The 27,936-nt window shown below is 45.6% G+C and overlaps 2 protein-coding genes and 1 pseudogene across 3 annotated transcripts in view; 2 read left to right on the forward strand and 1 right to left on the reverse strand.

Moving 5' to 3' along the window:
- Positions 1-23: 23 nt before the first annotated feature.
- Positions 24-6,451, reverse strand: psen2 (presenilin 2). The gene is made up of 11 exons (XM_084929831.1): positions 6,332-6,451; positions 5,440-5,589; positions 5,146-5,351; positions 4,930-5,071; positions 4,455-4,522; positions 4,140-4,360; positions 3,922-4,020; positions 3,336-3,395; positions 3,162-3,248; positions 2,969-3,084; positions 24-1,959 (listed from the first exon to the last, which is right to left on the reverse strand). Exons 2-11 carry the CDS (start codon positions 5,575-5,577, stop codon positions 1,804-1,806), a joined length of 1,293 nt encoding a protein of 430 aa, XP_084785957.1. The 5' UTR covers positions 5,578-5,589; positions 6,332-6,451; the 3' UTR covers positions 24-1,803.
- Positions 5,785-24,723, forward strand: LOC146384717 (NLR family CARD domain-containing protein 3-like). The gene is made up of 5 exons (XM_084929809.1): positions 5,785-6,127; positions 11,013-11,103; positions 18,872-20,720; positions 21,075-21,248; positions 24,216-24,723. Exons 3-5 carry the CDS (start codon positions 18,907-18,909, stop codon positions 24,244-24,246), a joined length of 2,019 nt encoding a protein of 672 aa, XP_084785935.1. The 5' UTR covers positions 5,785-6,127; positions 11,013-11,103; positions 18,872-18,906; the 3' UTR covers positions 24,247-24,723.
- Positions 24,724-25,325: 602 nt separating this feature from the next.
- The window catches only part of LOC146384718 (uncharacterized), a 37,633-nt pseudogene continuing 35,022 nt past the window's right edge, over positions 25,326-27,936 (forward strand). Inside the window, exons 1-2 of the transcript XR_014800368.1 lie at positions 25,326-25,374; positions 25,475-25,521. The product of XR_014800368.1 is annotated as an uncharacterized LOC146384718 (transcript). The remainder of the gene's footprint in view (positions 25,375-25,474; positions 25,522-27,936) is intronic.

Genomic DNA, 27,936 nt, shown 5'->3' on the forward strand with positions numbered 1-27,936 from the left:
TAAGCTTTAAAAGACGAAGTCAGTTTGACAAGAAAAATAATTTTTTATTGTAAGAATGAAAACACTGAATACACGACAGGAAACCAAAATGAGGAACCAAACAAGGCTAAAAAAACCCAGATTATAATAAACTTTATTGCACAAAAACAAAGAACTGGAACATTTAAGACCCGCCCAGGTAGTGTTGAAGCTACAGCAGATTATTAAACATGGAATCATCCAGAAAGCACCTGCTCCATCTCTGTACGGCGTCCCGTCAGGCCCAAAATTCAGTGTTTCTGTTTGCGTTCAGAAAACACATTAAAAAGAAAACGGCTAAAATAAATATATTAAAGTTATAATTAGTCAGTTAAAAAAGAGCAAATTTTGTTTTCAGTTTGAAAATCTGAGCGGTGCTGCCACAAACGCACAAAAACATCCAGCTGTATGCTTCCTGTCTGCACAGGAAGTGGGAAACTGTGTGAGAACACTTTGTGCACGCCATCGGCTCCTAACGAGACGTTCACAGTAACCATGAGCTCGTTCAGCTCAGGCTGCTCTGAATACCCAGTGTCTCTGTTTTTTTACACTCTGGATCTGGATGATGTCACTGAGAGGGGAGAAACCCAACGCACTTGTTTACGAGAGAAGCCAATCAGAAAATAGCCAGCGTAAACACCTGAAACGGCTCGTTTCAGACAGGCTGGCTGCACTGAGGTGCGGTGTCAGGTAAAGAAGGATGATTACGAACTGGGAATCATGCAAAGCTGCTGTGGGAGAATCAAAACACGGAGCTGGAAACGAGCAGAAGAGTTTCAGCTTTCATTAACAGCAGCCTAATTATGTCAACGTTACTGTTTCCAGCTGTGCTCACGGCTCTTCACTCGATTGTCCAATGAAAGGTCAGAATAGACCCACGTGTGACCTCTGACACTGAAGCTACAGGCATCTGTGACGCTGTGAGCGCGGCTGCAGCTGTTAATGATGAATTTGTTCTATGTTCAGGTTTATAAATGTTTCAGTGAGGCGGCATCGCTGACGTACGCAGCCCCAAAGACTCAAATACAAACACAGGAAATCCAGTTTGCACTTTTATTTTTTAACTTTTTCCCCCTTCTCGATCAAAAATTAAATCCCGTCATTTGTTTCATTCCCAGTTCACTGCTAATATGAACTGTAACGAATGCAGTTTGTTTTAACATGTTGGAGTTTTGTCGCTCTTGAAAACGAGACCTCGTGTCTCCTTTAGGTTTACCTGCTTAATTAAAGATGAAATAACAAAATAATAAGAATAACAAACATCCTTCTGGATAAAAGCGTGTCAGCGGGAAATACCCAATCACAGCGCTCAGCAGCTGCTTCAGACTCCTCCCACTGCACTTTTTAGATTTGGCCTCTCAGGGTTTCATGTCATGGCCCTGAAGCGCTTCACTCAAAGTGAGCTCGTCCCTCAGGTAAGTTTCATTAGGTCACATGACCCAATCAGACATCCCACCTGTTTCCTGAAGTTAAAGCGATGAGCTTAAATTAAGTGAAGAATGACGGGAACGTCAGCCAATCACAGAAAGTCGTGGTGACATCACCATCACGGCTTCAGAAACACGACAGAGACTACAGACGGTTTAAATATCAGTCAGCAGGTGACGTAGAAACAACCTGAGCAGAAACAACCAGGTAACAGCCACGCCCACCTTCCACACACTCTTACATCAGTTCCTGTGGTCTGAGGACGAGTGCAGGAAACAATCTTTGTGCGTTGCATCAACAAAAGGCAGCAGTCCAGCGAGATAACGAAGAGGGGGGTGAGGTGGGCGGAGCTTTGTCTCAGATGTAAAACTGGTGAGCGGCCAGGTTGTCCATGAAGGGCTGAACCAGGAAGTCCGTGGAGAAGTAGAAGACGAGGCCGAAGGTGATGGAGATGGGCAGCGCCGGCAGAGCCTTCTTAAAGATGGCCAGCAGCAGCAGAGTGAGGCAGAGACCCTGAGACAGGCACAGGTGAGACAGAGGCACAGGTGAGACGCAGGTGAGACAGAGGCACAGGTGAGACAGGCACAGGTGAGACAGAGGCACAGGTGAGACAGAGGCACAGGTGAGACAGGCGCAGTTTTAAGTGAGGAAGTCCTGCGTGCCTGACGAGGGCCTGCGCAGCTCATACGATTAGTTTTACATGTTTGACGTCGGCTCCTGTTGATCTCAGGTGGAAACATTTTACTTTTCATGTTTCATTAAACTCACCTAAGTGTGATCGAGGATGGTGTGATGACAGAGGGCAGACGGGCTGTAACTCAGAGCTGTGAGGCGGGGCCGGGACACGCCGCCGTGGTGGATGAGCGCCGTTGTGTCAGCGTGGGATTTATCTTTTTTAGAGACATCGAGATCCTTCAATGCTGTGATCTCGAAGGATCGGTCTGGACTGATTGAACTGGTTGTAAGTGAGAACCAGTGCATTCAGGTCCTGGGTTGTGTGCGCCCCTCGCCGCCCCTCGCCGCCCCTCGCCCTGGTTACCTGTTTTCTGTCCTGTCTGCGGCTGTGGTCGGCGTGGTTTCATCTAAAAAACTGTCTCAGTAAATATGGTTACGGTCGGTGTGTGCTGTTACTCTGACCCAGCTCAGGTGTATCCTGTCACCTGACCCTCCTCACAGCCCCGCCTCCCCCGACCTCGGCTTCCTACTGTAAATGCGTTTAAATGCAAGTCTGTCCAAAACACAGAACATGCCAAAGTTTTGTTGCGTCACTTGTGACGTTTCTCTTACTAAATCAAAGTTAAGACTCTGAAGTTGAAGTTGAATCTAACGTCTGCGCACAAAGGATATTTTAACGTGTCCTCTTTGTGGCCACGAAGCTGTAATTCCTGCGCCAGCCTGAGCCCACGCCTGGCATCGCGGACGGGCGACGTCAGATTCTTGGCACACCTGATCCGGGTTGGTGTGACTGTAGACGCTGAGTTTGTTGTGGCGTAGATATCAGGGAGTCAAACGTAAAACTTACGATAAGAATGGCAACGAAGCAGGCGAGCGTCGTGTTCCAGTCGCCCCCGGTCGCCGCGGCTTTTCCAACCAGAACGCTGTAGAAGATGAAATCGCCGAGGCCTAGCTTCACGCCTCCTGCACACACAACAGAGACGCGTCAGAGAATTGCAGACCGCCATTAACCTCGGACAGCTGAGCGACGGCGGACTCACTGTCCTCCTCCATCTCGTCCTCTGGAAGCAACCTGGAGTGTCTGCTGGGAGGCTCCGCCCTTCCGTCGCTTTGCTCCACCTCCTCGTCTGAAAAACAAAATGGCGTCCGAGCAGCAGTATTAGTTCTGTGGATGAACACACAAATGTGGAGATGTTATGGGCGCGATACCTGACCTGGTTCAGAGCGCTGAGTCTCATTGGGGCTCGCCATCCCCACCGTCCACACCATGGCGGCTGAACACAGAACAAAATGAAAGGTGACGTCATCGGGCTGCGGTTTTAGATTCGACCCGAGGATCGTGATCGCCTCAGGACGTAAGAGCGCTGCAGCGGCTCGACGTCAGAGTCTGAATCTGGTTTCATTATAGCGGAAGTTATCATGTGACGGCAGCGTCACGGCCAGGAAGCCCTCATGAACTTGCGCTTCACGACGGGAACGTCTAAACGGCTGATTTACGAGTTTCTTATTAGCCAAGATCGAAAGGTTCCAGGAAGTGCTTCCCAAAAACCAACTTTCTGTTTCTGAGTTTCCCTTCGAGCTCGTCTCTGAGGCGCTTCCTCTGGGCGCTCCGAGACCTCAGAGCTGCAGACGGGAGGTCAGCAGAAGAAGACCTCGAAGGTTTGACCTTTAGTCGCATGTTCCTGAAACCTTCAGATTCCTCTTATAACGATCAGAGGAGGAAACAATCACAAACATTAGATAAACTGCAGAGCTGTTATCGATCGGCCCTGATCGAGAACAGCTGCTGGAAGCACTCACAGGAGTAGATGAGGGCGGGGAAGATGGGCTCGTTACGCTCCTGAGCCGTTTCCACCAACATCCTGAGAGGACCTTTAGGACTGAGGACGGCCACCAGGTCTGCAACAGCACAAACAACCTGAGCAAAGCATGATGGGAAAACTGAGAGCAGCACCGCCGCTTGGAGCTGGCAAGGAGCTCTCCACGACCCCGCCCCCAGGTCTGAAGCCTCCACTCACCGTAGACGGAGATGGCACCCAGGATGACCCAGGCCGACCACTCGGGCAGGTATTTGATGAAGACGAGGGCCATGAGGGCGCTGATGAGGATCAGGTAGGCCTGCTGCAGCTGGAGCGGGCCCTTCCAGTGGATGCAGATCATCCCCACCGCCCCGAAGTTCCAGATGATCACGCCCACCGTCGGGTAGTCCATCGCCAGGTTGTACGTCTTAAACACCTCCCTGGAAATCGGAAAAAGCAACACGAGCGTTGAGACGCTCTGTGACAAACGTTCTGCATCACGCTGTGGCGTCAGTATCCAATCACAGGACTCACCCCAGGTACATGAAGCTGAACCAGAAGAGCAGCATGAGGGAGGACAGGATGAGCCAGCCGTGGATGAACTGAACAAACACATCAAAGTGTCACTTCCTGTACAGCGCACACTGGTCCTCGAATGCAACGCTAGTCTATCATGCAGACGGAGTAAGTGATGGTGGGTCAATCAGTAACACGACAAGCAGCAGCGCTCGGCGAGCTCATTACATCATCAGGTGTTTTACGGCGCGCATCATTTCCTGATATGGACGTCAGCGGGATGAACGTTCTTTCAAAGTGCGTTACAAACGTTTTACCAGCAGCGGGGGGAGGAGGAGTGTTCTGGGGGAGGTCGGCTTTCCGTTTCCACTAAAACAGGCTGCATGACATCACATGTGACATCACAGCACGCCTGCACTCAGCAGAAACCTCGGACGTCTCCTTCATCTACGTGAGCAACAGGAGAGACGGGTGAATATGAGGAGGAGCTCACCTTGTAGCAGCGATACTTGTACAGGACGACCAGGAAGATGGTCATGACCACGATGACGCTGGTCATGATGATGGTGTTCAGGACGGAGTTGAGGAGGCGGCGGCCAACGGAGGAGGTGTTCTCCGTGAACGGCGTGTAGATCCTGCGGAGAAAAACATCACAGTTAGCTGACAGGGGAGGAGGTGGCGGCGTGTGGCGGCGGGAGCGAGGACCTACAGCTGCTGGTCCGTCTTCTCCGTGTAGAAGCTCACAGACTTGATGGTGGCAACCACGACGACCATGCATAGGGTGACGGGGATGAAGAGCATGATGACGTGCTTGGCGCCATACTTCAGGGTCAGCTCTTCTTCGTCAGCTTCCACCTCCGGATCTGACCCGCCGCCGTCTGCAGCGGCTGCCCCCGGCCTCCTGCTTATCCCCGCCTGCACCAACAGAGGGCAACGCATGGCGTCAGCGCAGCGGGACACGTGGGAATGAAACACTGGAGAGACTCAGTGAACGGAAACTGACCTTTAACCTTTTGGTTGGCGTGCCATTGGGGGGCGTGAGGTCTGAGTCTGGTATGTAGGAGGGGAGCGCGGGAGACTCGGACCGCACCAAGGCCGACCTTTCGTTGTAGATGTCTTCATCGCTGTCGGAGGCGTTCATGGCGTTCTGACTCTGCAACAACAGGAAACAGCACAAATCATCTGACAGGGCGAAAAACCGACGCAGGAACACGATGACGGTCCACGATGACGGTCCACGCCTGCATCTGGTCCATTTCTGACCACGACAAACCCGCCTACGCTTTTTAAAAAAACTTTTATAACCAGCAGCTGAGACCTGCAGTTCCTCTGGCGTCCAGCAGGGGCAGCACTGTCATCCCCACAGACTTTGGTCTCTGTAGGTGATTTCCTGCTGCAGGGCACCTGCACCTGACGAAGCTGTTTAAATCGCAAGCTTAAAGTTTGCATTATTGGGGGCGTGGCCTGTTTGACTGACAGGTGGCTGTAGCCGTCTGTCCCTCTGATGCACTCGTGTCCATCGGAGCGTCTTCAGCTCGACTACACCATCTCCAACCTTCTTCAAACCTTCGGTAACGCTCGTCTCCACCCGTGGATGGTGGAGCCCGGGATTCTAACCACCACCTGTCTCTGTCCTCGCACATGTCCACCCCACCTGTCACCTGTACTTCCGAGAGCCCCTCACATTAAACGTGAGTTCATTTTTTCTCCTCCGCTGATGAATTCACGGCATTACCGGATCTGTCCGCTTCAAACCAGACCGGCTTCGGTGCGACTGACTGCGGCACAAAGTGCGCCTTTTCCGCTGTGACTGCGCTTTAACGGGCGGCTCTGTCCGCACACGGAAGCCATCGGAGCGATCGGTGATCGATAACAGCCAGAAAAAGCGAGTTTACCTGGATCACAGCGGAGACACCACAGCAAACACCGATCAGAAGACCCGGAAGAAGGCAGTCAGCTGACCCGCACAGCACGTGACCTGCCGCTACGTCACAGTGTAGTTTATTGGCGGTTGTCAAAGAGCAAAATGGTGCATTACCGGAGTGTGGACCGACATGTCAACAACAAAATCAAATAAATTCAAACCAAACAAACGAGTCTGTGTTAAAAACATGCTCTGATAACTTTCTGCGGTTTCACTTTCATGTCACCGCCGAGCTTTCTGACCAGCTTCCAGCATCAGATTTCTGATCGTTTCTTTTCTCTGTTGCAGTCACACTTTCCTGTTCGGTGTTTTCCGATATGGCGCTCTGCTCTCTGCTCTTCCTGTGCTTCTCATTTCTCCTCTTTTCCTCTGGATGTTGTAAAACCATGGCGCACTGCTTTTGCCGCCTTTCTTTCACTTTGTGCCGGATTCTACTCTCCGTCCTGCTAACACTGACAATCCACTGAAAGTCTCTTTTTGCTTCCTTTGCTGTCCTATCTGCCGTTTCGTTTCCCTTAACTCCATGATGCGCTGGCAGCAGTGTTGGTCAAGTTACTTGAAAAAAGTAATCAGTAACTAATTACTGATTACTTCCCCAAAAAAGTAATCCCGTTACTTTACTGATTACTTATTTCCAAAAGTAATTAATTACTTAGTTACTTTTTAAAAAACGATTTACAACCTGAATAGGTGATAAAGTGATAGATCTTTCAGCCCAATTCTACTTTTTCATCATACAAAATGTAATCAAATGGAAAAGTCTCTTTTAAAACTTGTTTTATTAGTTTTAATCTTTTAACTTTATGCATCAAGCAAAAATTAAATTAAATGCAACATTCTCTGACTGGAAGAAATTAGTTTAACATTTAAACCTATTTTCTGCACATAAAATAAAATATTTTTTGTGTTTACACTCACTCTTTCAAATAGATGCAAGTAAAACACAGCAGAAAATAAATAAAGTCAAAGACTAGCGGTCCTGTTGCTCTATTTTCACCTGTAAAGCAGGAGTGGGGTAGGCGGAGGTTTACCCTGGTGCAGGTGAGCCGCAGCGGTCAGTGGAAGAATCCACGAGTTTCTCTGAGTTTCCCATTACGTGGTAGCTACTCGGTGCTTGCTCGGAAGTTTAGGGGTTTTTTTTCGCTGTAAAAAGAAGTTTTCTTCCCACGCACAGCGGACACTAATGTTTTTGTCACTTTTTATGGAATCAAACTCAAAGTAAGGTCAGTACTTCCACGCTTTAAACGCTGCACGCTCATACTCTCTCCGCACTCCATATATGATCCATTGTTGATCTGCACACAGCTGTTGTCACCAACGTCGCACTCGCTTACGTCACTGTCATGAGACATTCTCGCAAAAAAAATCACGGTTTGAGTAACGCAGTAACGCAGCGTTCCTACAGGAAAATAACGGTAATCTAATTACCGGTTTTGCAATAGTAATCCCTTACTTTACTCGTTACTTGAAAAAAGTAATCAGATTACAGTAACGAGTTACTGCCCATCTGTGGCTGGCACCTATAAGGTGACCATAAGCCCCGTCATAGTAACTCTGTGCCGTGTTTGCTCTGTCAGGTCGTCAGGGCTGCAGTCTGCAAACCAGCCAATGATGGACTCGAGTCCGTATCACAGATGTCGATGGTCTTGCGTCTTCAGTCCTGGACAGCAAACTTACTGAAATCATTTCTTATCGACAGAAGCACATCAGGACCGATTTATTACCGTTTGAGTTTAAAATCCAAGCAGCGAGTTTTATTCACTGTGAATTTAAAAACGCCTTCAGTGTCTGATTCATGTTTATTTTATTTTAGAGTGACCCACCGTCCCCCTTTCCCCGGACATGTCCACTTGTCACGGGGGGATTTTCGAGAGTGATGAAAATGTGTGACGTCACCCCCCAGCTGCTGCGTTGTGAGTGGCTGTTCTGCGCCCACAGACGCCCGATGACGTGTAAAACATGTCAAAGCGCATCTTTTCAGACGAACTGTAACAGAAATTTCCCTCCTACCGTCCCAGATGAGCCATCGTTTCTGTACCATTAATTATTCCGGAGGCTTTTACGTGATTTTTTTTGCACTTGTTGACTGTAAAAGCCTGCGTGACATTTTTTATTTCACCATTCATTAACCGCACAGAGAAAGCAAATATGTTAAATATGTTTCTTTAAGCAAACAGTATTATTAAAGTGTCTCTTTTTTGGAAATCAATATATGGTCACCCTCGCTTGTTTCACTTCTTTGGATTAAAATTTCCTCACGGACAGGAAGTGACGACTAAGCGAGGTTAACGATCACGTGACGTTGGTTTTTGCGCTTTTTATTTTATTTTTTATTTTTCCTCCAACTTTATTTCAACAGAAATTTTAACAACAACACAAGGACAACTGTAGCGCAAAATCATAACACAGTGGAAGAGTATGTATAAGTAAACACACAGGACAGAAATACAGATTAAACGGGGGAAAGTAACACAGACACACTGAATAATTAAATACAGACATTAAAATATTACAAATATTCATGTTTTTAAAGCTTTCTTGTTGAGACAGGAACAAACTTTCTGTTTCTGTCCTGAGAGTGGACAGCTTACATTTACAGATGTGGAGTTTGATCGATGAGGGAAACGCACGAGAGTCTTTCTCACTAAAGATGCTGCCAGAGATGAAACTAACGATATGTTTCCATAAAAGCTGAGTAAAGGCAAATGTTTCTGTATCGCTCTTCTGTCTTTGAAGGAAGCTTTAAGGAGACTCTGTCAGGACAGGGCAGGGCATGGACAGGTGTGGGGATACTGGGATGTTACACCTGTAAGGAACGCTGAGTAATTATACAATGAGCCTGTGTTATTGAATAGCTGACTTACAAGAAGAATACCATCATTAAACCAGTTTTCATAAAAGAGCGATTTGATTTGTAAAGAATGTTACAAGATGTTCCAAATATAACATATTTGTGAGCAAATGTTGAGCTTTGTTATAGGTGTGTGGTGCAGAGAGGACGCAGAAGGACTGGCAAATTAACAAAAAACTCCAAGAAACTCCAAATTAAGCCAAAAAAGACACAAAGCGCTTCAAGCATGATAAAAAAGCTAAAGAGGAAATGGTAAATGGCCTGCATTTGTATAGCGCTTTACTTAGTCCCTAAGGACCCCAAAGCGCTTTTAAACTACAACCAGTCATCCACACATTCACACACTGGTGATGGCAGCTACATTGTAGCCACAGCCACCCTGGGGCGCACTGACAGAGGCGAGGCTGCCGGACACTGGCGCCACCGGGCCCTCTGACCACCACCAGTAGGCAACGGGTGAAGTGTCTTGCCCAAGGACACAACGACAGAGACTGTCCGAGCCGGGGCTCGAACCGGCAACCTTATGATTACAAGACGAACTGCCAACTCGTGGCTCAAGGTGTTCATAACACAGACACACTGAGGGAGACACTGGTGGAGGGGACACTGGTGGAAGATACACTGGTGGAGGATACACGAGGAAAGGCTGAGTTTTGGACTCAGATCATTAAAATGAGACTACGCTCGACCTCCTGCTGTACCGTGTTCAGCCAGGACGAGTTTCTACGTTGTGATGTGACTCCCTTCGCTTCCTAAACACTGAGCTCCATCATTTGTTTTTAGCAGTGAACATGATGAACATGGATGGACCTGAAATGCAGGTGTGACCGAAGTGCAGACTTTAACTGTTTAGTAATCACAGACGTTTTTAGTGCACGGTCTCAATTTTCAGAGGCTCTGAAGTAACAGGACAAACTCACATCATTTAAACACGACTGTCTTTCATACTTGGATCAAAACTGTGTCTGCAGCACGTTAAGCTGCTGGTTTGTGGTCTGAGATCACTGATGCTGACAGTGCTGTGGAAACCAGTCTGCCCACAGCAGGTCTCATTAGTGTTAACAGGGTGCTGGAATAATCCAACAGGAAAATCCAGGCGAGCGCTCACTGAAGTCAGACTCTACAGATATTTATGACTCTAAAAATAAATATCTCTTGTATGGTAATAAATGCTGGATGACTGGTGAAAATGTCTGTACTGCAACTCAGCGTTTTAGCTGATGTCCATGTAGTTTGATTAGATCAGAGTCGATACGATGTAGCAGGAACCCCGTCGTCAGAGTTAAGGACCGAGCAGTAAAACAGCATTTTGTGCGGCACTGTGAAAGGATGTTAATGTTTTTATAATTTCCTGTTTCTTGCGAAGCTGCTGGAAACTTTTTGAGCCAAACCACAGGGTTTTCACTTCATCTCAGTATCTTCTATGTTCGCCCCCACCTTCACCTCCGTGTTCACGACGCAGCTCAGTCACAGATACACTTATGCTAACACAGAAGGCTGCATGTCAGAGAATAACACAGGGTCTGTGTTATCCAGGAGCCTCACTGTCCACTCTGTGTGGTCCGCAGCCTGTCCACTCACCAAGTGACAGCAGGAACAGGTTGTGTCCATCTTTTAACTACAGCTGGTTAACCCTCAGCTTGTGTGGCTGAGGTTTAAAGGGTCAGTTCACCTATTTTTTGTGTGAAGCTGCTCAGACAGCATGTGCTACATTTCATGAATCAGCTGTGTTCACACAAGGAAATGATGCACTTCCTGTTTGGTTGTGAAAAAGATGTGATGATCTTTCCTCTTGTTTCAGCTCTTTCCTGAAGAGTGGACGGATTGAAATCTCTCTGTCTGCAGCAGGATCAGCGAAGGCTTTGGGGAGGGAGCTGCTGCTGCTTACAAAGGTGTGTTTGTCTGCTATCATCTCAGCTGGTTCACATTTCACCTCAAAGTTTTCACCTTTGCTGTTCTTCCTAACCAGCAGACAGAAGAGAGTCGAACATCTGCTGTAGACCTTTTTGTGCTCTGCTGTCTCAGCTCTTTCTGTGAGTTAGCGCTGTCATCATATCAGGTTTTCACTAAACTGTTAGATTATGCTGAACGTATGTATGCAGAATGTGAGTTGATTTATGGACCAGAGCATTTATACACAGATAACTGCTCAGAGGAGTGGATACAGGTGAGGAATGAAGTAAAACACAGGACAGGTGGAAACCAGCTCTCAGGATACAGCAGGAGATGCAGTTTTCCATTCAAATGAACTTAAACCTGAATTCAGAGACAGAACTCTGAAAGGTGAGACAGGTGAACGCTGAGTGAACTAAACACAAGAAAAATTAAAGCAGGAACTGAAACTCAGTGACAGAAGGATTTTAAAAGGTGCTGTCCATCACAGTGCGAGACATCCTAGAATGAAGAGCTGGTTACTGGATCCTGTTCAGGGAGGCTGCTGTGGACTTAGATTCCCTAGCCACTGAACATTGTTGTTATGTGTTGCATGCTTCTTCTGTATGCTCTTCCAGTATGGCTACAGCCTTGGTGGTACTCTTCTCATATTGTTGCCTTACCACTGAGCGTACACCTTGGATGGTTCAGTTGTTTTTTTTCTCCTAGCTTCTGTCTCTCTTGCATACCTCTTCAAGCTGTTGGGCAAGACTGTGAGTCTTTGCTTGGCAGCTTCTAAGGCTTGAGGTATGGGCAGCTTGTTGTACTTTGTAGCAATGATCGGACCCACACAGTGTACTGACGTGTTTTGGGTTTCTTTATTTTTGTTCACCAGTTCGTTCAGGTTAAGGCACAACTCGAGCCAGGAGTCAGCTCCTCTCGCAGCTTCCTCCACTGCACACACTTTTCCATCAGTCTCTGCCGTCACTATATATAATGAGAGAGTCATTAGTCTCAGCACACACACCTGTCCCCTATGCGCCCGAGAGCTCACTGCACCACCCATCCACTGCAGCAGGCCAGAGACCACCTCCCTGCCACATACTTCTCAGCAGTGTTTGGAAGGTTACTTTTCAAATGTATTCCACTACAGATTACAGATTACATGCCCCAAAATGTAACGTTTTGTAACGTATTTTGTTACGTTACTCAATGAGAGTAACATATTCTGAAAAATTGGATTACTTAATATATTATCATGCTTTTTACAACTACATGAATGTCCTATTGCTGTGTGATTTATTACTGTTACTGAAGGTTACTCTCCATACCAACACCAACCAGATGTTTAAATCTTAATATAAATGAGTAACAGTAGGTGGACATTAGGTAAGGCTGCACTTTTTGCAGTGATCTCGTATAGAAAACTATTCCGAGCGTATAGCCCCTTTAGGGCGATGCCTGTAACACTATAATTTTTTGAATAATAATTTTAGAAAATATTTCTTCACGTCATTATGCGGGCTGCAAGTAGAGGTGACATGGGCCGTGGTATTGAGACCCAGGCATTAGAGCCTCTTAATGCGTGTTTTTTTTTTTGGGGTTTCCACCAGTGTGGAATTACCAGAAATACAGAGGGCATAGCCGAACATATGAAACAGGAAATGACCGCCGTGTAATCCCTCTATTTCAACAAAGTAACTGTATTCTGAATACCACCTGTCACGGTAGGGGAGAGCGGGGTAAGTTGTCACACGGGTAAGTTGTCACACTGTTCATAACTCCAACACTAGAGGCTCTATCTCAAAAATGAAATAGCCACTTTGTGTGACTTCCTCTTCTATAGTCAACCTCCTGTTCACATGTGGTCAAGACTGCTCTAATCTGAGGTGAGCACATCTTTTTTATTTTTTTGACCTAAAAGGAAAAATAAATCACTTTAAATTTTCTTCAGTACAACTTTGTTAGGTATAGATGTTACAAATTATTATTTTACACAAAATAGAGGAGACATTAACGTGTCTTTTGATACTTCAGCTGATGTGCTATGTTGAGCTAACCCTGACATTTAGCCAAAATTAGCATAAATGTCAGTTTGGGGCAAGTTGTCTCATTAACTTTGGGGCAAGTCGTCACATGTGACAACTTGCCCCAGTACAAATAAATGCTCCAAAAAATTGTGATATTGTAATTCATTTGTATTTGTAATAAGGTTTTTGAAGAAAGGAAGGAGAGGCAGGAATTAAGGAAGGAAGGAAGGAAGAAAGTAAGATGGTTCGAAATTATCAACGAAAGACAGAGCGTGGCAGAACACCACCTGACATTATGTTAAAGGCAGTCAGGCAGGTAAAGATACAGAACAAATCAATCAGAAGTACAGCAAAGGATTTTGACATAAATTACCGTACTCTAACTCTGTATTGTCAAAAGATTACCAGAGAAGAAATTGAAAGTCAGACAGCCATGCCAACAACAATGGTTGGTTATACAACGCCAAGGAAGATTTTTTCCCCTGATTTGGAAAAGCAGCTTGTTGAGTATATTACTAGGTCAGCTGACATTTATTTTGGTCTGTCACCAAGTGAGGTCAGAAAGCTTGCCTACCAGTTTGCTGTGGCACACGAACTGAAGTTTGTGCCTTTGTGGGCAAAAAAAGAAAAGGCCAGCAAAGAGTGGTTTACAGGCTTTTTAAAGCGGCATACAACATTGTCACTGAGAAAGCCAGAAGCAACTAGCCTTGCCAGGGCAAGTAGCTTCAACAGAGAGAATGTCAATGCTTTCTTTGACAACTTAGAGAAAGTGTTATGCAAATATGAGTTTGGACCAGGAGACATTTGGAATGTTGATGAAACTGGGGTCACCACTGTACATAAACCAGACAAAGTGTTGGCCAGACGTGGATTCAAACAAGTAGGGTCATTGACCTCTGCTGAAAGGGGAACCCTTGTCACACTGGCCTGTGCTGTCTCAGCCATAGGGAATAGTTTACCTCCATACTTTATTTTCCCGCGTGTCCACTTCCGTGACCATTTCCTGATCAACGGGCCACCCGGCAGCAAAGGAGGGGCAAATTCCTCTGGATGGATGAAAGACACACACTTTGTTGACTTCCTGCAACATTTCAATGAACATACAAAGTGTTCAAAGGAGAAGCCCTGTTTACTCCTTTTGGACAACCACGAGTCTCATCTGTCCATTGATGGACTCAATTATGCCAAAGAAAATGGCATAATCATGCTGTCATTCCCACCCCACTGCTCACATCGGCTCCAACCATTAGACAGGTCTGTCTACGGGCCACTAAAGAGGCACATCAACAGCACGTGTGATGCCTGGATGAGGAACAACCCTGGGAAGACAATGTCTATTTATGACATTCCTGGGATTGTGGCAATTGCATATCCTCTGGCTGCAACCCCATTGAACATTCAGGCTGGTTTTAGGGTGGCTGGGATTCAACCTTACAACAGAAATGTATTTCTGGAAGCTGAGTTTGCACCATCCTACGTCACAGATCGCCCTATTCCGGACCCTGCCCTGCCAGGCCCCAGCACCAACTCTGCACTGCCAGGCCCCAGCACTACCTCTGCACTGCCAGGCCCCAGCACTACCTCTGCACTGCCAGGCCCCAGCACTACCTCTGCACTGCCAGGCCCCAGCACTACCTCTGCACTGCCAGGCCCCAGCACCAACTCTGCACTGCCAGGCCCCAGCACCAACTCTGCACTGCCAGGCCCCAGCACTACCTCTGCACTGCCAGGCCCCAGCACCAACTCTGCACTGCCAGGCCCCAGCACCAACTCTGCACTGCCAGGCCCCAGCACTACCTCTGCACTGCCAGGCCCCAGCACCAACTCTGCACTGCCAGGCCCCAGCACTACCTCTGCACTGCCAGGCCCCAGCACCAACTCTGCACTGCTAGGCCCCAGCACTACCTCTGCACTGCCAGGCCCCAGCACCAACTCTGCACTGCCAGGCCCCAGCACTACCTCTGCACTGCCAGGCCCCAGCACCAACTCTGACCTGCCAGGCCCCAGCACCAACTCTGCACTGCCAGGCCCCAGCACCACCTCTGCACTGCCAGGCCCCAGCACTACCTCTGCACTGCCAGGCCCCAGCACTACCTCTGCACTGCCAAGCTCCAGCACCATCTCCATCACGAGCTCACCCTTACCCAGCACTGCAATTACTGACAGCGGACTACCAACTCCAGAGGACATCCGGCCATATCCAAAAGCTGGCCGCCGAAAACCATCCAGCAAAGGAAGAAAACGACGCAAATCAGCAATTCTAACCGACACGCCAGTGAAGCAGCAACTAGAAAAAGAAAAGAATAAGGCTGAATCTAGCAAAAAGCTGTTTCAAAAGAGAGGGACGCGAGGGGGGAAAACATCTGGACCTATGAAGAACAACGCATCTAAAAGAAGAAAAATAATTCAAGAGTCATCATCAGATGATGAAGAGTGCTTCTGCCTTGTCTGTGTGGAGCCATTTTCAAACAGTCGTCCAAAAGAGACCTGGGTAAAATGCATAAAATGCAACAAATGGGCCCATGATGCTTGCACCTCAGGCCAGGCAATTTATGTGTGCCAGAATTGTGACTCTGAAGTTGAGTCTGATTAATCAGAAATAGGGCATCTGTTTTGTTCAGAGGATAAACATGTTAAGTAAAGCAAGTTATTTGCAGCATTCCATTCAGTTATGATGGATTTATGTGCAAGCCAGAGAACATTTGAGTTTAAAGTTCAAACTAAAGTTTTCTTTCTACTTAATGTTTTGATTAAAATGTGTATTGGATTGAAATAATTGTTTTTTTCAAAATTCTCTTGGCATAATTGTTCAAATTTCCAGTTTTGTTTTGAATTTAACAATTAAAATCAATAATCACAATTAAGTATTTGTGTTCTTATTTTAAGATAATCTAGTGTGACAACTTACCTGCCGATGGGGCAAACTGTCACAAGTGCACATTCTCCATTCAACAGTCTACAACTCCGTAATGAGATAAGATATGAAAATGTAATGAATACATCATATGTGCCCGAGACTTCCTTCTTTCATTTGGTGAAACATTTATTAAAAGTTAGTCAGTGTGAAAAGTGTGACAACTTACCCCGCTCTCCCCTACTGGGTTGTGTGACCCAGTATGTGGGTTTTTAATGTATCATTTTGTATTCATTGGTGTTCTAGTTTCAGTTTGGCTCATCTAGTTAATTTCCAGGTTGCTGTTTAGTCCTTTGTTTCTTAAATTCCTTTTGCCATCTCCCCCTGTACTCAGTCTCACTGGTTCATGCGCCTACCTGTCATGTCTGTGTGGCTCTTGTCAAGTTCGTGTCTTGTCTATGTCTCCGTGTTTCCTGTTTTATTTTGAAAGAGCCTGGTGTTCTTTGTTCATTGCATTTAGTTTTACTCTCCCCTGTGTTGTCATCATGTTTCATTCTAGTCAGCTGTGTCCTCATGTGTCTCCACTTCCCCTGATCACCTCATGTGTGTATTTAAGTCCTCAGTCTTCCTGTGTTCGTGGTCGTGTCGTCTGATTCACCCACCCTGTTATTCTAGCTGCACATCATGATTCTAGCCTGCAAGATTCGGTATCGGACATGTTCATAGTCACTTGCTCCAGTCGAGTTTTCCTGCACCTTCATGTGCCAGCACTGAGATCTTGTTCATAGTTTTTCATGTTGTGTTCATAGTCAGTTCATAGTACTTCGTTATAGTTCAGTCCTCAGTCCTAGTCTTCGTTCATGGTCCTCGTTCATAGCCTTTAGTTTCTCCCAGTTTAGGTTCTTAGTTTTGTCATTGCCGTAGTTTATTGTTTGTTATTTTGCCTTCTGTATCAGCCCCTAATAAAGGCTCGCTTTGAGTTTAGCAAAAGTGTCCGCACCTGGGTCCTCCAAACACTCTCCACACGGTCAGCGGCTGACCGTGACACCACCTTTTTAAATGGTAACTGTAACAGAATACAGTTACTTATATTTTGTATTTTAAATACATAACGCTGGTACATGTATTCCATTACTCCCCAACACTGTCAGTACCACATGGAAGATCCTGTCAGGCATCATAGCGGCTAAGGTGAACAGACATATAGCTCAATACATGAGTGGGGCACGGAAGGGGATTGGCAAGAATACCAGAGGTGCCAAACACCAGCTACTAGTAGACCGAGCAGCTGCCCGAGACTGCAAGACTAGGCTGACCAACCTGTGCACTTCCTGGACTGGTTACAAGAAGGCCTATGACCCTAACAGCTGTCAACAGGAACTCCATGGCGTATGGGTGTGGCGTATGCTGCTCGGAAAGCTGCAACCACCAAGTACCTGCAGAGGGTCAGGCAACTCCTGAGGACTCAGCTGAACGGTAACAACAAGATCCGGGCTATCAACACCTACGCCCTCCCCCCTGCTGGGATAAAAAGTTGGCCACAGGAGCGGATAGAAGCCACTTACATACAGACGATGAAGCTCCGGACCATGCATGGGGGGTTTCACCCCAAGTCCAGCACCCTGAGGCTGTACGCTAAGTGGAAGGAAGGAGGCCGGGGACTGGTAAGTGTCAGTAACACAGTCCAGGATGAGACAACAAACATCCATGATTACATCAGGAAGATGGCCCCAACCGACCGTGCGGTTAGTTAATACCTCAGGCAGCAGAAACCCAAAAAAGAGGAGGAACCATCATGGAAAGACAGGCCCCTGAATGGTATGTACCACCGGCAGATAAAAGAGGTGGCTGATATCCAGAAATCCTACCAGCAGCTGGACAAAGCTGGACTGAACAAGCTCTGAGCACAAGATTCATAGAGGCTGGGGTCTATTACACCAGGCAAGACCCCAGGTGCAGGCTGTGTAAAGGTGCCCCTGAGACAATCCAGCACATAACAGCAATGGTGCTAGATGCTAGCACATGGCGGATCACTCAGTGATATCTGGCCTTACAGATACCACCTTCCTGGTTGAGAACCATGGTCTCTGACCTGAGGGTGATGATTCTCGTTTGAGATGTTTCAGACTCAGAAACCACCCCAGTACAAGCTGAAGGTTATTGCTCAATGAAACCACCAAAACCACATCTCCAAAGGTGGATTCTGTTCATCTGGACGTAGCGTTTTCAGTGGGAGAAACGTTTCGTCACTCATCCAAGTGACTTCTTCAGTCTCAGCTGACTGCAGGTTTCTTATATACACCACATTTGCATAATGACGGAAACCAGCCCACTGAAGGAACAATGGGCGGTGAGGACAGTTCCATCAACATGATTATGCAAATTCTTATGACCATTTATCAACAACCACTGATCAACAACCACTGATCAATGGTCTTTGGTCTCCATTTGACGCAATGCATTATCAGGGATTGTAACATCTAGCCCTTACTGAATCATGAATTATTCCTGTAAGCGAAGACTGACAACACAACACTGTCAGAAGCTTTTGGCAGTCATCCTTTCAAGCTGGTTCTGAAGACTAGGGGACTGTCTAGCCTGATCACACTTTTAAAAATAAACCACGAACCTGCTTGAATAACTTTTTATCTATATATTCAGAGTGGAATTTATTTTTACTGAGTCATTATGGCTAAAGTAGAGCTTCTAAGGCAGTTATAAATGTATTTCTGTGAGTGTCTTCAGTCAAACATTAACGTCCAATTATGAAAGTTATAATGTTTCCTGAAGAAATGCATGAAGCATTATCTTGAGACAATATTTCACCCTGAAATTCATGTGTTTCTAACATTAACATGGGTATTTGTAGACACAGGTTTATAATTTGTTACTTGTTTGATACAGATGTGGTGGTTCCAGTACCAGAGCCTCGCCCCATCATGTTTTACAAGCAGATGCTTCAATCAAACTTACAGGACAAGTTCATGTGCGCACAAGAAGGGTGGACAGAAGATAAATTGCATCTAACTGATATCTACACAGAGCTGTACATCACAGCTGGGTATGATGTACATATCAACACACAGCATGAGGTCCGGCAGATTGAGAAAGTATGGAAGCCAGCAGAGCCAGACAAACCTATTAGACCCACAGACATGTTCAAACATCCTTCAGGAGGCTACAGACCCATCAAAACAGTGATGACCAATGGAATCGCAGGAATTGGAAAAACTTTCCTTGTTCACAAGTTTGTTTTGGACTGGGCTGAACAAAGATCCAATCAAGATGTGCATCTGATTTTCCCCTTCACCTTCCGTCAGCTGAATCCTCTGAAGGGAGAAAAGTTCAGCTTGGCAGAGCTCATTCATGAATGCATCCCAGAAACTGTAGGCATCCCACAGGAGGCTCTTAATTACATCTTTACAGATGTTCAGTCATCAGGAATCACCAACTATGACAAGAGTAAATTCAAACTTCTGTTTGTGTTTGATGGGCTGGATGAGAGCCGCCTTCATCTCGACCTTCATTCTGAAGACATTCACTCTGTCGATGTAACAAAGGCAACTAAAACAGATGTCCTGCTGAGGAAACTCATCAATGGGAAACTGCTACGCTCTGCTCGCATCTGGGTAACCACACGGCCTGCAGCGGCCAATCAGATCCCTCGAGAGTTTATCAGCAGTACAACAGAGGTCAGGGGGTTCACAGACCCACAGAAAGAGGAGTACTTCAGGAAGAGAGTCAAAGGTAAGGAGCAAGCTGACAAACTCATCTCCCACATCAAAACAACAGGAAGCCTCCACATCATGTGCCACATCCCAGTCTTCTGCTGGATCACTGCAACAGTTCTGGAGGATGTGTTGAAAACCAGAGAGGGAGGAGAGCTGCCCAAGACTCTGACTGAGATGTACGCAGAGTTCCTGGTGTTTCAGATTGATCGGACAAAAGAAAAGTATGGCCCAGAGAAGAGCATTCAATACATTAAGTCATTAGCAAAACTGGCCTTTGAGCAGTTGGAAAAGGGCAACCTGATCTTCTATGAGAAGGATCTGAGAGAGAGCGGCATTGATTTCAGTGAAGCCTCGGTGTGCTCAGGAGTGTTCACAGAGATCTTCAAAGAAGATCGAGGAAGGAAAGGGAAAGACAAGATGTTCAGCTTTGTCCATCTGAGCGTTCAGGAGTTTCTGGCTGCTCTTTATGTGAGGATGTCACTTAATAACAGTAACATAAATGTGATGCTTTCACCACCACTGTCTCTGAAAATCCTTCGACTGCTTTTCAGTAAAATATCTTCAAAGAAGATCAACAAAATTTCGATTGACAGGGCCTTACAGAGTTCAAACGGACACCTGGACTTGTTCCTTCGCTTCCTCTTGGGTCTTTCACTGCAGACCAATCAGGATAAACTACAGAGCCTACTGAAAAAAACACATGCTAGCTCAAAAACCAACCAGAAAACAATCCAATACATCAAGGAGAAGCTCAGTGAGAATCTGTCTCCAGAGAGAAACATTAATCTTCTCCACTGTCTGAATGAACTAAATGATCGTTCTTTAATAGAGGAAATCCAACAGTATTTAAGTTCAGGAAGCCTCTCCACATATGAACTTTCTCCAGCTCAGTGGTCAGCTTTGGTCTTCATCTTACTGTCATCAGAAGAAGATCTGCATGTTTTTGACCTGAAGAAGTACTCTGCTTCAGAGGAGGCTCTTCTGAGGCTTTTGCTAGTGGTCAAAGCCTCAAAAACAGCTCTGTAAGTACATAGATAACAAGAATTAGAAAATGTCTTAAAACACCATGATTGTTCACTAAACACTAAACTAAACAAAACCAGTGATTTGATAATTGTGAAAACAAATCAACACATTAAACCACCAGCAAAATTAACTACTGGTTTGCAACTTTGTTTATAGACAGTTTTAAATATCTTGGTCAGATTATTAACTTTAGATAATGGAATGTAAAATTCCTATGGAAATTTAAAGTGGCATTATTAAACTGTTTGATCCTGCAATCAACCATTCTTGTATCTGAAAAAGTAAGACCTCTTTGGAGGTCTTTTTTTATACCCCAAAATGTTACAAATGTTTTGTTAACTCATTTCAAGGCTGAGCAGCTGCAATTTGTCAGAAAGAACCTGTGAAGCTCTGTCTTCGGTACTAAGCTCACAGGTCTCCAGTCTGACAGAGCTGGACCTGAGTAACAATGACCTGAAGGATTTAGGAGTGATGCTGCTATCGTCTGGATTGGAAAGTCCACACTGTGCACTGAAAATTCTCAGGTAAAGTTTTAACGTCTGTCGAAGTTTAATTTTGTTTCGGCAAAGACTGTTTCTTCACATCACGATTTCTGTCCAAACTATTATATACCGAATGTATGATAAAAGCAGTTGACTCTCTGCATTGTTTGGATGGAGAGATCAGCGCTGAGGCTGCTTCTGCTGCTTCTGCTGCTTCTTCTGCTTCTTCTGCTTCTGCTGCTTCTGCTGCTTCTATTGCTGTCTGGTGTAGCCCAGGCGGCGGCTCTCAGCCTGCCCGCGGCAGCGAGTGATTGTGGACAGTTGGAAAAGGAGGTACCAAATTCAAACATTCCTGCCTCCCACCATTGTGATGACCATCTCGCACAGAAAGCAGATGTTGCTGCACACAAGAGCACACAAGACAGGGGGTGGCTGTAGCTCAGGAGGTAGAGCAGGTCAGCTGCTCATCGGAAGGTTGGTGGTTTGAGCCCTGGCTCCCCTAGTTTGCATGCCAAGTATCCTTGGGCAAGATACTAACCCCAACTTGCTCTCAGATGCATCTATCAGAGTATGAATGCGTATGAATGATAGTTTAAAAAAAAGCACTCACCGTATAGTGTGTATGGGGTGAATGCGGCGTGTTGTAGAGAGTGCTTTGAGTACTCCAGGAGAGTAGAAAAGCGCTATATAAGAACCAGTCCATTTACCATTTACCAAATCGTGCAGAGGAAATTGGCGGAAATGTTGAAGCTGGGAGTAATAGAAGAGTCACACAGCGCTTGGTGTAGCCCAATAGTTATGGTAGTGAAGAAAGATGGGTCTATACGGTTCTGTGTAGACTATCACAAGGTGAATAAAGTGTCACAGTTTGATGCTTATCCCATTCCCCGGGTCAACAAGCTCCTGGACTGGTTAGGCAGTGCTCGCTTTTTCACCACACTGGATTTAACCAAGGGCTACTGGCAGATTGCCTGGTCTGCAGAGTCCAAAGATAAGTCAGCCTTCTCCACTCTGTCACAGTTCCATTCGGGTTGTTCAGAGCCCCTGCCACTTTCCAACGCCTCGTGGGCCGGGTGCTGCGGCCGCAATCACAGATGCGCCACGGTGCTGTTGGCCAATATGGTGCTGGCTGAAACTGTGCTACTGTTTTCTGGCAGTCAGAGAGAAGGAAAGGCAGGAGTGTGAAGGTGAGAGTAGAGATTTTGAAGTAGCGGCTACGACAGGTAAATGGAGAGGTGGCTGATAATATAAAGAGAGGGCAGGTAGTACATAATGTGTATGTGTTACACCACTGAAAACGGGGAAAAGAATCATGAGAGGGATTATGAGTTGCTTCTCTCATGCAGTCGTTTATTGCCATGAGGAGAAGCCCCCTAGTGGAGAATGGAGACACTACCAGTCGATCCCAGAAAAGGCTTACTAGCCGATCAGTGATGTATAGATTGCAGTTCTCTTAAATAGAATTAAAACCCATAATATAACATGAAAAATAATAACCTCTGAACCATTTTCTTACCATATTTACATTATTTTTGTCCTTATATTAACTAATATGAATTTGTATTATATGCAGTTGTCCTTCAACCTGTCATATATGGAGGAGAGCAGGTTGAATTGAAGGCCACGAGCTGTTCTACCATGGTGCAGATTACAAGAAAAATGGAGTTGGGGTAATCTCAAAAGAAATGTTTCTTCATGACAGGGGTGCGTGCTGAGCATAAAAACTGTGTTATAGTGAGTTGCATGTGAAGCTGGACACTAAAGACAGAGAAAAAGACTTGTAGGAGCTGAATGAAGAAAATAAGAGAGAGGGGAGGACAACTGGAGGACAGTTAAGAAATTGGGAAGTGCAGAGGAGCAGTATAGAGGAAGTGAGGGCTGCTATGAAGAGGATAATCAGTGGACACTCATGTCAGGGGTCATTTGTAAACAGAAGCATAGCATTTCACAGAATCAAAATGCGTACTTCAAGCGTGCGGTCTCTTAATTGGGACACAGCCTATGTCTTGCTTCACTAATGAGCAAACGCTTCCTATCACAATTCTTCTAATAACTAATTGGCTGAACATAGCAAACTGTGTGAACCTGCGCCCCCTGTAGGCCTGGAGAAATAACATAAAAACAGTTCCAGTACACACACAGTTATTCCGTTTCTAAAAACTGAGTGGTTATGAGAGGATGATCAACATATGAAGACATTACGTTTTCTAATTCTTGTTTTGTACTCACCATGCACTAGTTGTGAAAATGGAAATATATGTGTTTCATGAGGTGGATGAGTGACTTTCTTAGACTTAGTTCCTCTTACGCCAGGCGGCGCGTCGGGCAGCTAATGATCTCCATCGATGTCGGTCAGCAGCGACTGCTTCAGCTTCGTCCCAGGCAATGTCGACAATTCTCAGATCATCCATAAATGTTCGTCGCCATGCGATCTTTGGTCGAGCTTGGTTTCGCTTGCCAGTGCATGGGAGCCATGTAATGGCAATCTTGGCTGGGCGATAAGGGGGTAGATGTAAAATATGGCCTGCAAAGCGGAAGCGCCTTTCTGCAACAACATCGGCTAAAGGGCGGGTGCCTGCTCTTCGTAAGACCTCCTCATTTGTTATTCGGTCCCGGTAGGAAATTTTCAGGATTCGCTGCAGGCCACGTTGTTGAAGCACGTTCAGGTGTTAAGTAATTGCAGTTGTTGAGCGCCAGGTTTCACTAGCGTATAGGAAAGATGATAGAGTTCAATAGTCTGATCTTGACCGTAACATTCAGGGAGGTCGAGTTCCAAATAGGTTGGAGACCTCGCAGGACAGCGACCGCCTTCCCTACTATGACGTCGACATCTCGGTCAGAGATCCCGTCATTCGAGATGATGCTGCCAAGATATGTGAAATTCTCCACCTCTTCAGCACGTTGTTGGTTGATCATGACAGGAACGCGGGCACGTGCATAGCCAACTCGGAGTACCTTAGTCTTCTTGGCGCTGATTCTTAATCCAACTTTCGTCGACTCCCTCTGCAGGGCCGTGGTCAACTTTTGGAGGTCTTCCTGAATTGTGCAAAGCAGGGCGATGTCATCTGTGAAGTCCAAGTCAGTGAGATTACGCGCTTCGTGCCAGGGGACACCGATGCCAGCTTGGTCAACTGATTGTCGCATGATGAAGTCAATTATCAACAGGAAGAGGAAAGGGGATAGCACGCATCCTTGTCTGACACCAGTATTGATCTTAAAGAAATCTGTGCAGCCGTCATCCATCCGGACGCATCAACGGGAGTTGGAGTAAAGACAATGAAAGGCATCTACAAACTGCTGAGGGACTCTATAGTGGTGTAGGATAGTCCATAGAGTCGGCCAGTGGACGCTGTCAAAAGCCTTCTCGAAGTCAATGAAATTAATAGAAATCTTCCTTTGGTATTCCAATGTTTGTTCAATGATCATGCGGAGGGTGAAGATTTGCTCGACGCATGATCGACCACTCCGACAGCCAGCCTGCTCTTCTCGCAATCGTTCGTTTACTGCGCATCGTAGCTGATTCAAAAGAACGAGGCAAAACACTTTCCCGGGTACCGACAGCAACGCGATGCCCTGCCAGTTGTTACAGTCACCCAAATCACCTTTCTTTGGAAGTTTGATGATTATTAAACTGATTTCTGTTTTGGTCAGGCCACATACAGAGTAATTTGAAAATAATTTTTATGGTCTGTTGCTCATCCAAAGCATGGCGGACCCCAGTTGGAAGCCGCCCTTACAAGACTCCTAAACGCCTGCTGGTCAACATCATATGTACCTGATGATTGGACAAAAGGCGTCATCATCAAACTTCCAAAGAAAGGTGATTTGGGTGACTGTAACAACTGGCAGGGCATCACGTTGCTGTCGGTACCCGGGAAAGTGTTTTGCCTCGTTCTTTTGAATCGGCTACGACGTGCAGTAGAAGAACAATTGCAAGAAGAGCAATATATATAACTTAAATAATATGTCATTCTTTATTTGCGGTTGTGTCAAGGCTGTCAGGCTGTCAGATCTCAGAGGAAGGCTGTATCTGTTTGGCCTCAGCTCTGAAATCCAACCCCTCACACTTGAGAGAGCTGGACCTGAGCTACAACCATCCAGGAGACCTAGGGGTGAAGCTACTGACTGCCGGACTAAAGGATCCACAGTGGAGACTGGACAGTCTCAGGTATGGACTCTACTGTTGAACTCACATGCTCTCTCGCAACAAGATCCTCGATAATGAGGAAGCTTCTGAAGGCTCATTCTGGCTTTATTTCTTCCTTCAGCCTGGAGCATAGTGGAGCGCAAAGGCTGAAACCTGGTCTGAAAAAGTGTAAGCATGTTTTTATTCTGCATCATTACAAACTAGTCACATTTCTGCTAAATGTCTCTCAATACATTGGTGAAAAACTCAGCGGTAAACATGTGAACATGTGACATCAGCTGCTCACGTCATAGTATCTGTCACTTGTGACAACACAGTGGTAGCACAAGGATGCGTGCTCAGTCATCCAGCTAAGTAAATCCCAAAGGTTGATTCTGTTCATCTGGATGTTTTCAGTGGGAGAAACGCTGCGTCAATCATCCAAATGACTTCTTCAGTCTCAGCTGACTGCAGGTTTAACCAACCTTATAAACAGTACATTTGCATAATGACTGAAACCAGCCCACTGAAGGAACAATGGGCTGTGAGTCAGTTTATGATCATTAATATGCAGTGTTGGGAAGGTTACTTTTAAAATGTATTCCACTACAGATTACAGATTACATGTATATTCTGAATACTTTGGATTACCTATTATATTATTATGCTTTTTACAACTACATGAATGTACTATTGCTGTGTGATTTATTACTGTTACTGAAGGTTACTCTCCATACCAATACCAACTAGATGTTTAAATCTTAATATAAATGAGTAACAGTAGGTGGACAATAGGTAAGGCTGCACTTTTTGCAGTGATCTCGTATAGAAACTATTCCACGCATATATAAAACAGGTCCGCGGCTCCGAACCGTAGTAAAGGGACCTCTGGCTAATACGTCGGGTTCGTGTCGGGCTCGTAGCTGAAAACTAGCTTTACTTTGTTGTCTGGGTCAACTTTGCTAGTGAGAGACAGAGAGAGGCATTGAAAGGCTGCTCCAACGGAGCCGAGGAAAAATCATTCTGTTGCGTTTCTCATGATGGTTATTTAAATGTACTAGCATCATACTCTAACGTACTTTACTGAATACTTGTATTTACCTTCATTACCATATGTGTTAATACTTCATAATAATCTCTGTGATTTATGGTGTCATTTGTCTGAATCTGTCATGTAAGTATTTTACTAAGTATTGGTTGCCTACACAGTAATTTAAAGGAAAAAGATGCCAGTAATACTGTAAGTATTTTCATGTAAACAGTACAGTTTTTGAGTATTTTAGAGAAAGGGGGCAAAACAATTCCACTTCCTATATGTGCAATTCCACATTGCTATCAGTGCAGCTGACTGTATTATAGAGTAGCCCATTGAGCAGAGATCACTGATCAATAACCATGAGTCCCATTCACAGAGAGTTGGAGAATGGCTACAATCACAGCATTGTAACATGGTGACAGATGTACCCTTAGGCCCCCTCCTCAATTCAGAGATGGTCTTTCCCTTTTCAGTGACCGGAAGTGAAGACAGATGTAACATTGTACGAGACCATTGTTTCATCTTCCTCCCTAATGACATCTCTCACCCTCTGTACGAAATCCAAGGTGTTCTGGATGTGGTGTTCAGAGCTGCCTTCCAAGACTCAAGATTTAAGGTCTTTATTGTCAATACAACAATATACACAGTATACAGCGTACCGAAATGCCATTCTTATAAATGCATGGTGCATTTATAAAAAAAATGGAGATAGATTATTTATATTCTTCTTTTAATATATTCTAAGAATATAAATAATCTATGTGCAAGAGATATGAAACTAGAAATTACAAATAAATAATAACTTGCTAAATTTCGGTTAAGTTAAGAGATAAAAAGGTACTATTAGCAACTATATCTATGTACAATAAACCAAGACAGGAATGAGACAATACAAAGTGGATTGTGCCATTAAAGTAAAGTGAGATGTTGTGCAGTGGTATTAAATATCAGGTTCAAGTTATGAGTCAGGATATTGTAGACAAGACAGGACGAAGACATGTGCAAGATGCAAAATGTGCAAACATAGTATAATTTAGATGTGTGTTCAGTAACTATGTGACTGAGTGTGCAGTAAGCGTATTGTTCCCAGGTCCAGTTTGTAGTGGATTTGTGGAAGTTTGTGTTGTTTTTGAGTCTTCTGATGAGTATTGCAAGGTGTTTGTAAAAGTGTTTGTGTTTATCAGTCCTTTGGTGGTAGTGAGTTGAGGGCTCTGACTGCTTGTAGGAAGAAGCTCTTGCAGTGTCTTTTCGTTACGGTTTTGATGCTGTGAAACCGTCGGCCAGATAGAAGGAGGGAGAACAGTGCATGTGAGGGGTGGAAAGTGTCCTTCACTATGCTGTTCGCATGCCGGATGATGTATTTGTGGTAGAGTTGGGACATGGGTGGGGGAGGGCCTCCAATGATCCTCTCTGCTGTCCTCACTATCTGCTGCAGAGACTTCTCTTCAGCGAGGGTGCAGTTCCCGTACCAGATAGTGATGTAGCAGCAGAGGATGCTCTCAATGGTTCCCAGGTAAAATGCTGTGAGGATGGGAGGAGGGAGACTGGCCTTCTTCAGTTTTCTAAGA

Source organism: Perissodus microlepis, chromosome 6 (assembly GCF_051167445.1).
Source record: "Perissodus microlepis isolate ML-2025 ecotype Zambia chromosome 6, ASM5116744v1, whole genome shotgun sequence".
Lineage (NCBI taxonomy): Eukaryota > Metazoa > Chordata > Actinopteri > Cichliformes > Cichlidae > Perissodus > Perissodus microlepis.